This window comes from Benincasa hispida, chromosome 6, assembly GCF_027475165.1.
Source record: "Benincasa hispida cultivar pf3 chromosome 6, pf3_genome.v1.1, whole genome shotgun sequence".
Classification (NCBI taxonomy): Eukaryota; Viridiplantae; Streptophyta; class Magnoliopsida; order Cucurbitales; family Cucurbitaceae; genus Benincasa; species Benincasa hispida.
The window spans coordinates 46,125,348-46,138,558 of record NC_143483.1 but is presented as its reverse complement, the minus strand read 5'-3'; the positions used below and the strand labels follow the sequence as shown (position 1 = coordinate 46,138,558).

The window sequence follows — 13,211 nt, the reverse complement described above, 5'->3', positions numbered from 1 at the left end:
GCACTAACGATAGAAAATCGATCACTCACATCCGACACCCACACCCAATAATCTTTCCCCTCGGGCCCCACTGCCTAAATAAGACCCCATATCTCAAGAAACTCCCAAGACATTGTAGGCCAACTCCAACCCCTCTCACCATCCATGAATTCCAACAACCGCACCTCCAAACTACTCCTTACATCATAAACCACCGTAGACCCATATGAATCCAAAATCGCACCCCCGGCAGCCAAGGATCCCACCAAACAAAACAAGACCGACCATCGCCAACCATTAAACGAACCAAATGCTTGAATTTCGCAAGATAACCCTCAAGCACTAAGACCTCCTAACCTCACTTCGAACAGCCCACAAAGACTGCCCACGCAAATATTCTAATATTTTTTTTCTTTGAAACAAAAGGATTTCAAAACAATTTAAAGTCCATGAATCTTGATTAAGATTAATAGAAAGTATAATAAAAATAACAAATCTTAGTTAGGATACTTAATATAATATGATATTTTAAATTTTAAAACAAGATTTGAAATTAGTTGATTTACATGATTCAAAAATTCAAAAAAACTATTAAATCGCGATATTTATGAAAAATTATCCGAAATAATGATCCTAGTCGACATTGAAAGTCGGTTGAAAGTCTCCTTAATAAAGATATCAAATTAATTAGACTGCAATTAAAAGAGATGGTGAAGGTATTTTAGAATTTCAGAAAATTGGACTCACATGACATTCATGCATTTTGCTATAATGTAAAAGAATCTCGTCTTTTGCTATTTTTTAAAATGATAGTATAATGACTACTATATACCTTATAATTATGAAGAAATATGGGGTTATGCTTCTAGTGGTAACACGACGATTCTAAAGGGATCAACTAAGGTCCGTTTAGCTGATTGCTTTGGTCGATTCCTTAAGATTCAAGTTGGAGTAATTATAAATCCAAAAGGATGAACCAAAACTTTGGAGTATTGGTGAGGCGACCGTTTCATTTAATCTAACGGTCCAAAGATCTCCTATGGATTGTTGGAGAAAATGTCAGGAAGTCCCTATCTTCCGTTATAAAACTAACCCACGCCTCATAAATACAGGAAGATTGGTTAGCCGTTAGAGTCAGAGTTGGATTCCTATATAAAAATTTAATAATTGATCCGAATTTTGGTATTTTATATATTTCACTTTTATATTTTATTTTTTCAAACTCAGTTGAAAATATGAATTTCAAATTAAATCTCATTTTCGATGCTCTATGCCTCTGACTTTAATAGCCGATTGATTTTCTCAAAATCTGACAGGAAGTTTTTTAAAATATTAAAAAAAAAAAACAATTAAAAAGTTTTAGTTCAAATAACAAGTTTTCTCCAAACTTTTATTTTGTGTAAAAATTCCTTTAAGTTTTAGAAACATCTAATAAGTTGTTAAATTTTAGATTGTATTTAGTTGATGTATGAAATTTTAGTCTTCTTTCAATACATCTTTGACATGTCAACAAACTTCAAAGTTAATAAATCTAGACATAAACTTAAAAGTACGTGTATAATATCAAATATTTATGTCGATTAGACAATGTATAGATACAATCGAAAGTCTTCGCTCCTTAGAGACGTATTTGACTGGAATATGAAACTCAAAAAACTAAACTTGTAATTTAATAATAAAAAAAAATATTAGGATTTTTTTTAAGTTGATCATTATGTAGGGTAGAAATTTAAATTTTGATCTTTTTATTGAAGATATCATACCTTAATCAGTCGAATTGTATTCAAATTAGGGGCAGTTGCAAATAGAACAATTCGAACCCAAAGTATTAATCGATATAGCGCAATACAATAGAATTTGCAAATATAAAAAAATTTAGATAAGCTCTCGAAGGTTATTGGTCGATATAACACATTTTAAATTATTAGCCTAAAAGTGCTACCAATTCCAATTACCCAATTTATTAAATATGTAAATAGATAATTTGCCAATATAAGCATAGGTCAACAGACATAGTATTTGCACAACTATCCTTAAAATCAGAGGCTCGGTTCCCCTACCCAATAAAAGAATAATAATAATAATAATAATAATAATAATAATTTACTAATAAGATTAAGGCCCATTAACATTAAAAAAAACCATTATCTCAAAGGGAAAAAAAACATTAGAAACCCAAATCTCATGGGCCTGAAACCAATTAAGCCCAAATATTCTTAATTGGGCCTAGGCCCAATGGACAGAAATGGACTCTTGGTGGGGAGTATCCATCAGCACCAAAAAATCCGCCCCTCTACAAATCCAGGCATCGTCTTCTTCTTTCTTCGTTTCTCTGCGAACTGTAATTTGCACCGAAGGACTTCAAAAATGGCGGAAAGGACAAAGAATATAAATATTTGTCACTTATTCATGCTGCTAAATTTCAATCTGTTGCTTTCCTCATCATCTGGTAAACTGATTCTCTTTCTTCCTTGATTTCCTTCTTTGACTGTTCTGCAACATAATTTCTATATGATTCTTGTGTTCATGTTAGATTCATTACTAAATGATTTCTGATTGTGTCAAATTGAAATATATTTGGTGATCGTGCCTGATTTCCAGAGATTGCTGCTGGGTTTTCATCTAGAGATTTTTTGGATACTTCCTTTGTGTAATTTTCGGAAAATTAGATGATGTTCTTTCCAATTTGTTAACTCTTTTGTTTCATATATGGTGAAATGGTTGTTATTCTGAATATCTGGAATCAGCCATCTATCAATGAGTATTACTCGATGAGTAGAGAATTTTCTTTTCTTATATAACACACAAATTTGTGGCAGTTTCTTCTTTCTTGTGATCCTATAGGTTGACTTGGTTAAGTTTGGATGAACTTTGACGTTATATCTGCCTCATTTATAAGTTGAATAAGTAGATTCTTTCATCTTATTGAATTAAGAATCTATTGTTCAATGCTGTATTTCCATGCGTATTTGTAATTTGGTTTATATGTAAGGTAGACATAGCTATGTAGTATTCTTCATTGCTTTTTTCAACTTTATTTAGGGAATGACTTGTATCACGTTTCACATTGCTAATCAAAGTATGGATCGTGAGGAATACTAATCTACCTCTTTATTTATTTATTTTGTTGCAAATAGGACTTGTTTTACAAAATTGTGTTTTTCTTGTAGGTGAATCGAATGATGTCTGTATTTCGCAAGGTGGTCGTTTCCCACCCTTCTCACTGGAAGGAAAACCTCCAAAAAAGGTTAGCAAAGCACAAGATTTGACACTTTGTCGAGTCTTTCGAAAGAGGACTTGCTGTGGTGTAGCCCAAACACACCCGGCTTTGCTTTCTATTAGGAAGCTAGCTTCAACAGGGGAAGCCAACCAAGATTGCTTGCAATTATGGGAACTTCTGGAGTGCTCAATATGTGATCCACAAGTTGGCGTTCAACCCGGACCTCCCCTAATATGTGCCTCTTTCTGCGACAGAGTCTTCAAAGCATGCTCTGGTGCTTACTTTTCTGTTGATGCTAAAACGCAGGTGAGCAGATGGTAGTGACCTGATGATTCTTTTAATTTTTTTGGCTGATTATGCATCCTAAACAGGATTGGAGTTTGACCTACTGCGAAAATTTTAACCATATGAGGTTTCTAAAGCCGATTGTCTTCATAGCACATAGATCTTGACACCCATTTTAGAAGGAAAAAGAAAAATAGCGTCTAATTACTAGTAAAACTTTGGTTTAGTTATAAATTTTGGATTATGCTTCTATTTAGTATTTGCTATGAAGGCCATCAACAAAGCATTAACATGACATACCATCAGCCTATTTAGTTATATAGCACATCCTAAGAAGCATGGATAAAGATTTGATCCATGGATACAACATGAAACAGGCACGGTGACACATCATTTCTTCCAAGTCTAAAACACTGACATGACTAGGAGACACTTATCAAAATATACTTTTTTAAAAATATATATCATTTGTATACAGTATGAAAATTCAAAGTTAACAAGTCTGTGAATTTATATGCTTAAAGAATGAGTTTGCTCAAAATTTATTATTTTGTTCAATATTATTATGTGCCTATTTAGTATATGCTTAACAAGTGTACTATATGTGTTTAACAAATGTTGGATTAATATTAACTTTGTACAACTAGTATCCAACACATATCTATTGATGCTACAAAGTGTCCAATACATGTTCAACAAGTATCGAATTGTCCAAGTATCCAACATGTGTCAGACACAGACACATTAGCCAAACTAAAGTATCCATGCTTCTTAGAGCCCATCATTCCAAGTCAGGGCAAAGTTTATATGATGGGCATGCCATATTAGTATTTCAATAACAGTATTAACTTCAAGAATTAAATAAACACAATGTTCAAAATTGAGGCATAAAATAATCCTTTAGCCCAGATCTTAAATTTTTATGTGGGCTTTCTAGGTTATTTTTGTTGTTATTTTCACATTATAATATGATTGGAACTTCATTAAATTTTTATCAGTTTATTTCTTCCATTTTCCTACTTGCACGATTTTCTTTTTACCAGCATAATGAGAAGTAAAATCATAGACTTGAACCTTAGCCGCAATGCAAGATTAAATATATTTCCTGATTAGATTTTATGGTTCAGGTTCTAGCACCATGTGGAGTGAATGACTTTGTGTGTGGCAGGGCTTCTGAATGGGTCTCAAATGGCACGGAGCTCTGCAGCGCTGCAGGTTTTTCAGTTAAGATCTCTAATGAAGAAACCTCTTGCTATGGTAGTAAAGCCAGACTAGACTCCATTGCTAATTCGTGGAAGACTTCACCATCGGTAGTGTCCTCCCAAAGAACGGGTTACATGGGTTTGTTGGAGGATTTCCAGCAATGGGTGAAAGAAATGAGTTTTCATGAACGGGTTTCGTGGCTGATCGGGTCCATGGTACTTTCAGCAGGGCTTCTGTTTGCAAGGTTGGGGAAGCTAAACATTTACATTACATGGTCTTTTATCTTCAAAGACTTGAACAAAATTTTAGTCCTTCATTCTTATAAGTTTGTCGATGGCTATGCTTTAGGTTTTACCTTCTATAAGATGAGAACCGGTAATGCAATGAGTAAAACTCAAAATGTAGTTAGAAATATAAAAATAACGTCTTATGTCCTTAGTTCAAATAATTCATATAATTACTCAATCGAATTAAATGTTAAGACCATGTTAGTGCTTGATGTTGAAGATTCAAAATGTTTTTTTTTTTTAATTGTTACATCTGTTCTATTCGTATACTGTCTATAATGCAGCAAAAGGCAAAGTCATAGCCAGCGCCAGAAATATGCCGCTATTCAACGAGCAACGAAGAAAATTGAAGCAACTATGAGTCAAAATTCAATTGGTACTCAAGGAATCAGGAAAGGAAGCAGAAGATGACTGACACCTTTACATCTAAAGACGTTTTGTTAGGCCAATTTGTGAGGTAAAACTACCTATTTTCTATTAACTATCTGACCGCTTAATGCTTTTTTCACTCCGCCTCTTCGTCGTACTCTTCTCTCACTTGCATTAGTTGAAGTTCACTATTTTGCAGAAGCAAAAAAAAAAAAAAAAAAAAAAAAACTCTGTTCTTCAACAAGTTCTGATGCTTGAAAAGTAGCAGCCATGGTTGCTTTTCCATTTCAATGAAAGAGAGAAGATAAAAAGTGAGTTATGTAGCTGTACAATTGTAGGAAGGAAGGACTGGAAATTGTGATAATATTTCTGTTGAATTGTGTAATTAAGATAAATCTCTTGTCAAAATCAGCCATATTCAGTTTTTATCTTTTTGTAGAGAAGGATTTTTACCCATAGAAGGATTTTTGGTGAGAATAACAGTTTGCTGATGTGTACTGAACTGATGAAGCAGCAGCTTCATTAACTTGGTAAATTCTGTAACTTAGTTTTCATATTTATTTGATTGTTTTCTTCCCCTTCCTGTTCATTGGAGATTGGGTTGAGCTTTCTACGGTGAGATATAGCTTCACTGATGTAGTGAAAATGATCCTCCACCCAATCACAAAGTTTGTGTTAAGAGTTTTGATGAAAATTCTTAAATATTTTTTCGGTTTGTTCAATAAATTATTGTTGTTTTATTCATTTTAGGTTAAATACAAGTTTAGTCAAAGAACTTCAAGTTTATCTATTTGGTAGGTCTTTGAAAAAAAATTAAAAGAAAATGTTTACTTGATCTATCAATTTCAGTTTTGGGTTCAGTAGTAATAGGATTGTCATATTCAAACTTTTTAAAATTTAATTGATCTGATGGATGTAAAATTGAATCTTTTGAATTTTAAAATTTTTAATTTTGTGTTTAGTATGTTTATACATTTCTTTTTTAAAAAATATTAAATAGGTCGAGAACTTAATAGTTTCAAAATTTGAAATTAAAAAATCTATTAGATATAAAATTAAAGGTTAATTTACACTTCTTAAAATTTACAGATCTAATACATTTTTCAGACCTATTACACTGAAAATTGTATGTACAAAATCAAGCTTAAAGTTCGACTTTTTTTTACTCTAAATTTAAAAGGGAGATTAACCTTTGTTTATTAAACAAAGAAAATCACCCCAAGTAAAGTCTTTTTTATATCCATAATATTCAGAGAGCAAAACTGTTGTGTAAATAATTCTCAAGCAAACTAAGAACATTTTATCAATGACACAAGAACTAAATTACACATCAAAAGTGTTTTTTGTTTTAACCTTATTCTTTATATTATCTTATATACCATATAAATATTTTTCAATTCTTTAAAATTATGGTTTTGGTCCTAAACTTTCAACCAAAAACAATGTCACAGGTGGAAGTTGATCAAATTGAAAGAAGAAAAGGAGAGATTTCAAGAGGGTATTATAACATTAGAAATTCACTCAATCACTTATAATCACCATGGAAGAAGCAATCTCTTTCAAATCATTTCAAAAGAACTCTGAATCATTGCCTTCCATCTTTACACAACTTCTGCACTCCAATTAGCCAAGCCATTGGAGACCACTGGAATCTACCACCTGTTCGGCTACCGGGACAAGGACATACTCGAATTTTTACAGCTTCAATCGACAGACATCCGGCATGGTCATTACAAGCTTGAAAACTATGAAGTACAGGGCACGAAAAACTCCGTCGTCTCCAAAACAACTCGAGCTTGATTTTCATCTTCCAAGTATCTAAAAGGAACACTCCTCAAAGTAATCAAGATCTTCCTATTTTGGGAGGCTGCTCAAGAAAAGATGGAGAAAATTTTCAACACAACAGTCTTAATACGCCTGATTTGGCAATGCTTGACCGAAATTGAAACTAAAATGTCAGATGAAGACGTTCGCCGGTTCGGTATCATACCTTCTTAAGTATTACTCCCGAACTGCTGCCTGATGCTTTTTGTTCGGGTTTCAATATCTCAAAAGAACAAACAAGAGATTCATCGACACTCAATAGAGCACCTGCATTATCAAACTCTCCACCGTAGTTTGGAGCAGAAAATATGGTGACCAACCTTCTTTTGGCAAAGAATTCATATCCATCTTCCACCACCTGTGTAATAAAATGAAAATAACTCAAAAATCTAAACAGCTGGATAAGAACAAAGAACTACCTACAAAGCAAACATTTGAGAACAGAAATGTTTGAAACCATTTGATTATTCCCATCGATGCAACAAAATCCAAGAGTATTATACAAGACTATCAAATTGACTTCTGTATTTGAATCATAGACAATTTCGAGGTATGCCAAAGAAATAAATAGTGAAAATCCAAATATATACACCCTAGTTGTTCGATCGCAATAGCAATTTTCATAGTGGTGCGGTGATTACAAAATTAAAGATGGAAATATTCCTCGACATGTGCAGATTGACAATCTCTATAAACGTCAACAAAAAGCATACATAAAACAACTCGAAAAGACAAGGCAACATTTCATATAGAATTAGTATTAAACTTCATGAAAAAACATGTTTACCTGATGACCACGACAAATGAGATCAAGGTCATTCTTATCTAAGAAGTCAGCTACTCGATCTGGTCCAAATGTACAAGAAACGCCTCGATCACTGTCTGCCCATCCCTGAATACTAGGATCAGGATCAGACCAAAGCAGATCACAGAGAAGACCATTGTCAGGAATCTCGATCGGCCTTGGAAGTTGTGTAATCTGATCCAAACTTTTCAAATCTGGAGATAGTCCTCCATGCATACAAAGGATCTTATCATCAATAAGTGCAGCCACAGGCATGCAGTTGAAACAATCGGTAAATATTTTCCAAAGCCTAACATTAAACCTCCTTTTACATTCATCATAGAAACCATAGATTCGGTTGATCTTCGCATCTTCGTGGTTCCCCCTCAAGAGAAATACTTTATTTGGGTGTCTTATTTTATACGCCAAAAGTAAACATATTGTTTCCAAACTTTGCTTCCCTCGGTCTACATAATCGCCAAGAAAGAGATAATTTGCAGAAGGAGGGTACCCACCATATTCAAATAGTCTAAGAAGATCTTTGTATTGACCATGTATATCACCTGGAAGAAGCCAGCAGATCCCAGATTTAACAAGAGTCAGCATATGAAATAAGGTTATAATTCAACATAATTGGATGTCTTTTATTTATCATTTCAAGCTCATAACCTGATTTATGAAAGAAAGCTTATCAAACCAAAAGAAGAAAGTTGTATCAAAAGTCCAGCATTCAGGGCCGCACAAGAGCTCGATTCATTTAGATTCACACTGGCAAATACCCTAAGGGAATGTTTCATGTTTATCTTGCAGGTCGGGTTTATATAGCTTTGGTAACAAAATTGTGCCTACATACGATATGTGAATTTACTCATCCAAACTACATCTTTGCTAATTCTACTAACTCCATAGCCGAAGCATTGCAAGCCACACTGAACCGTACATTAACTCTAAAGCTCAAACCAAACATAGATCAAGCCTACCAACTCCTTTGACTCTAATAAAACCAAGCCCACAAAGCACATAGGTTTCTTCATCTAAATTACAAGTTTGTCGATTCTACCAACTCCTACACCAAACGTTTAAAACCCACCAAACTACACACTATCCTTTACAAATAGCATACCATGAACTTAAGTCTAATATACTATCTTCAAGCTACACATTTCCAGATTTCCCAACTCTCAGCTTCACAAGCTCGAGCTTATCAAAACTCCAAACCAAACATTTAAACAACAATTAACCATAGAATTTGCTAAGATTATCCAAAAACAGCAGTAGAAAACATTACGATCCACAGATGAAAAAGAAGCAAAAGAAGAGAGAGAGAATCAATACTGACCACAGATGCGAATAGGAGCACTAAGGCGTAAGAGATTTGGTTGAGAGAGGAAAATTTGCCTGGCGTTGACACAGAGATGGCGAATTTCAGCCTCTGAAAGCTGGACTTGTTTGCCCCCTCTCCCTTCCAACAACCTTCTAATTATATCATCCAAAACCCCCTTTTCAATTCCTTCCATTGTCATCATCCTCCTCTAATTCTTCTTCTTCTTCTACAACACAGTTTCCTCCAAGATTCACACCAAAATATCAACTTCTCTGCCCTAGAACTTTCCCTAATGGCTCAACTAACCTGTTTTGAAAAGGAACTTAGCTCTTCAAAATAGGGAAAATCAGTCTTGACTGTTTCAAGTTGAAGAGAGATCAAAAGGGTATGTTCCAAACTGGAGAAAAGTAAACACCCAACTCTTGAAAAGAGGTAGAGAATCAAATCAAAGTCGATATACAATGAATTCACACAACAAAACGAAGAAAAACCAAAACCCTACAACAAGTTTTCAGATAGAAGAACAGGAAAGAGTTTAAAAAATAGGTCAACACAAAGAAGCCAAGCAACAAATTACACGTAATGATTCTGATTCACAAAATCTCGGGAGGGAAAAGGAAGAAAACCCCCATGAGAGAGAGATATTTACAGACAAATTTGAGAGAATCAAGCTCTGAAGATGGATCGGTATTCGGTATTGAGAGATGAGGAATATCTTGCTATCTTACATTTGTTTTTCAGGTTGAAGTCTTCAAATGAGAGCTGACCCGCGTAGGATAGCAAAATGGCGCATGTAAGAAGATTTGGGAATTTGATGGACAATCATGAATGGATGTGCTCTGTTCTGAATTGGTTTCCATTATTATTATTATTATTATTTCAAAACTACATGAATTTCCTCTAAGGAATAGATGTTCAATTGTTCATAGTTCATACCAATCCAATGATTTTGTATAAATAAATTAAATTTCTTTTTTTGGAAAGATTCAAACTGATGATGAATCTTAATTGAAAATGAAAAAGGAGAACTTGACAGGGAGATTGGTCATAATTTGGCCTCTTCCTCTTGTATAAATCTTGACATAAAAGTTAAGTTGATTGAAAATTTATAATTTGAAGTTATTAAAAAATGTTTATTTTTATAATCATAGTAACTAAGATGATTATTTCTTTTTACCAACCTCAATATTAGGCAACGGTTATAAAATAGACTACTTGAATAGAAAATGAAAGATTCAAATATAAAAATAAATATATGTTTCAAAAATATTCCTAAACTTTTAAAAGTTGCAATATTACTAGAATTTTCATGAAAGTTTCAAAAATGCCCATGAAGTACAAATTCTTTATAATTTCGAACGGCAATTTAAATGGTTGATGGTGAATGTCGCATTATTTGAGTTCTCAATTTCTATTCAAAATTATAAAGTTTAGAATTTCATTGTTTTAAAATATTTATGAAAAAATTGGGTAATATTGACCTTAGATATTCTTGAAATGAAGGCCGAATTTCACGAACATTTTGTATAATTTAACCCAAAAAATATTTTATTTGTGCTTTTTTAAAATATAACTGAGATTTGATATGGAAGGAAATTTTGCGATTAGACGTTTATCTTTATCCTTTGGGAAGTAATTAACTTCAAACTCATATTTCTTAATCTGTAATATATTGTTCTTTATGAAAATTATTAAATTTTGGTTACATTTGTTTTGGTCTATAATTAGCCATATGTGTAGTCTAACTTAGTCACAATTTTTCGATGAAATATCAATTGGTTACAATTCGTATGACGAATTGCATTTTCGTCGCTTAAATCTTGTGATTGTTTTTTTTATTTTTGTTACAATTTGGGACGAATTATCTTTTCAATCGTCGCAAACTTAAAAACTCAAAAAATGTGTGGCAAAAGAGTTTTCATTCCACCCTTCCACCGTTCATCATCTTTAAACTCTATTTTAGGTTTTCTTTTTTAACAAAAGGCATATAGAGACTGAGTTTGATAGTTTAAGGGTGCAAGTTCTTCCGTTTTAACATGGAGATGGGAGATTCTTCCATTTTCACAAGTGAGGGAGGGAGGTGGTTCTTTCAATTTTCAGAAAGGTGCGTACATTTTAATTTTAATCTTCTTTTAGGTTTTGTATTTTAAGGTATTTCTTCAATTTCAACTTGTTTGTTTTATTTTGTTTGGAGTTTTCTCTCATTTTTAAGTTTTTTTGTTTCCTTTTTGTTTAGAGAACATCGTTGGAGTTTGAATTATTTTTTTATTAATCCTATGTAAAATTTTTCATTACATTTTCTTAGCTTAAACTTTGTTATTGAGAAATATTTGTGTTATCTAGAGTTTATTTGTGTGATTTAAGTTTGATTTAGAGCTTTTTGTTGGATGAAAGTGTGATTTTTAGTTTAGTGTGTGTTCAAAGTATGATTGTGATGGTTATTTATGTGATTAAAGTTTGATTTTGTAGCTTATTATTGTAGAACTAGAACTTTATTAGTGAGCCTTTTGAAGTTTAAGATTTGATTTTGAGTGTATTATATGTTTAAAGTGTAATTTGGAAAATATTTATGTGATTAAACTGTGATTTAAAATATATTTATGTAGGTAAAGTTTGATTTAAAATTTATTGTATATAATTAGAACTTTGTGGATGATTATTATGATCTACCTTAAGATTATATGTATATCATGTTTAAAAAAAATAATAAAGAATTGTATTATTCTTCTTTACAAAAGAAGTTTGTTTCCTATATTTTGACATTCTTCTTTCTTTACACATTAATCCAAAACCCTTATTCAATATCCAATAAACCACCAATTAACTTCAATCATTTTTTTTATTTAAAAAAAAAAACTTCAATCATTTTTACATTATAACACAAAGAATGGAATCAAGAGCAATGGCATTCAATACTCATATTTTAATATAAATAGATAAAGGGAACATTCTATTTTCCTTTGATTCTATCTCAAATGAAAAATAGCCATATCTCCACTAAAATGGGAATAGGACAAGGAATATAAATAAATAAAATTATCCATTCTAATTTATTTATTAGAGGGAACAACAAAAAAGGTATTCTTTATCTCAACTTTGAATTTAATCATGTCCTTGTTCTCATCCTAAACATTATATTTCACTAACTTTTTATCCATAAAAATATTTTAATTATGGAGAAAAATATCTTGTTGATTTGTTAGTTTGATCTAACTTTTCTTTAGTCTTTAAGCTTTAAAATGTTATCCATTTTTAATTTTTAAATTTGAGTTTAATTATAATTTAGTCTCATAAATTTTAAAATGTTGTAATTTTATCAAATTTAAAATAATTATAAAGTAAAAATTTAAAATTTAATTTAATAGGGATGAAAAAATAGTAAAACTTAATTAATTATAATTTTCTTTAAATTAATTAATAGAGATTAACAATAAAAACGAAAAGTGAGTATTTAGTGAAAATTTGAGATTAAAAGTATAAATCTTGAAATTTAAGGACTAAATTGAAACAAAACTCAACCCTCAAGGATAAAATTGTTACATTTTGAAACCTATGGACTAATAATCAAATTCAAAAGTTGAAGACTTGTAACATTTTGAAATTTAAGGACCAAATAAAAACTAGATCCGAAACTTAGGGACCAAAGAGGTAGTTTTACCCTAATAATGATGTGTTATGTGAAAATTTACGTCAATGTTGATGTGTTGATTTATTTATTGCATAAAAAATCTAGAGTATTTGTAAGGTTAAAGGGACCACTATCATAATGAAAAGTTAATGAGAACTTAATGCAAGAAGGCAATGGTTTGAGACTTTTGATAGTGTGTTGGACCATTATCAAATTAGAACTTCCCTAAGTTCCTAACTATGATTTAGAATAGGGGAATTAAATATGACAACCAACCATATTATATATCGCAGTATCTTAGTGGTATG

At 31.9% G+C, this 13,211-nt stretch overlaps 2 protein-coding genes across 2 annotated transcripts; one reads left to right on the top strand and one right to left on the bottom strand.

The window, feature by feature from the left end:
- Positions 1-2,269: 2,269 nt before the first annotated feature.
- On the top strand, positions 2,270-5,431 carry LOC120069948 (folate receptor family protein). The gene is made up of 4 exons (XM_039021790.2): positions 2,270-2,428; positions 3,150-3,505; positions 4,612-4,931; positions 5,259-5,431. Exons 1-4 carry the CDS (start codon positions 2,347-2,349, stop codon positions 5,383-5,385), a joined length of 885 nt encoding a protein of 294 aa, XP_038877718.1. The 5' UTR covers positions 2,270-2,346; the 3' UTR covers positions 5,386-5,431.
- Positions 5,432-6,499: 1,068 nt separating this feature from the next.
- LOC120069947 (serine/threonine-protein phosphatase PP1) lies at positions 6,500-10,496 on the bottom strand. The gene is made up of 4 exons (XM_039021789.2): positions 9,291-10,496; positions 7,955-8,514; positions 7,334-7,525; positions 6,500-7,210 (listed from the first exon to the last, which is right to left on the bottom strand). The coding sequence occupies exons 1-4, from the start codon at positions 9,475-9,477 to the stop codon at positions 7,187-7,189; spliced, it is 963 nt and encodes a 320-aa protein (XP_038877717.1). The 5' UTR covers positions 9,478-10,496; the 3' UTR covers positions 6,500-7,186.
- Between the last annotated feature and the right edge of the window lie 2,715 nt (positions 10,497-13,211).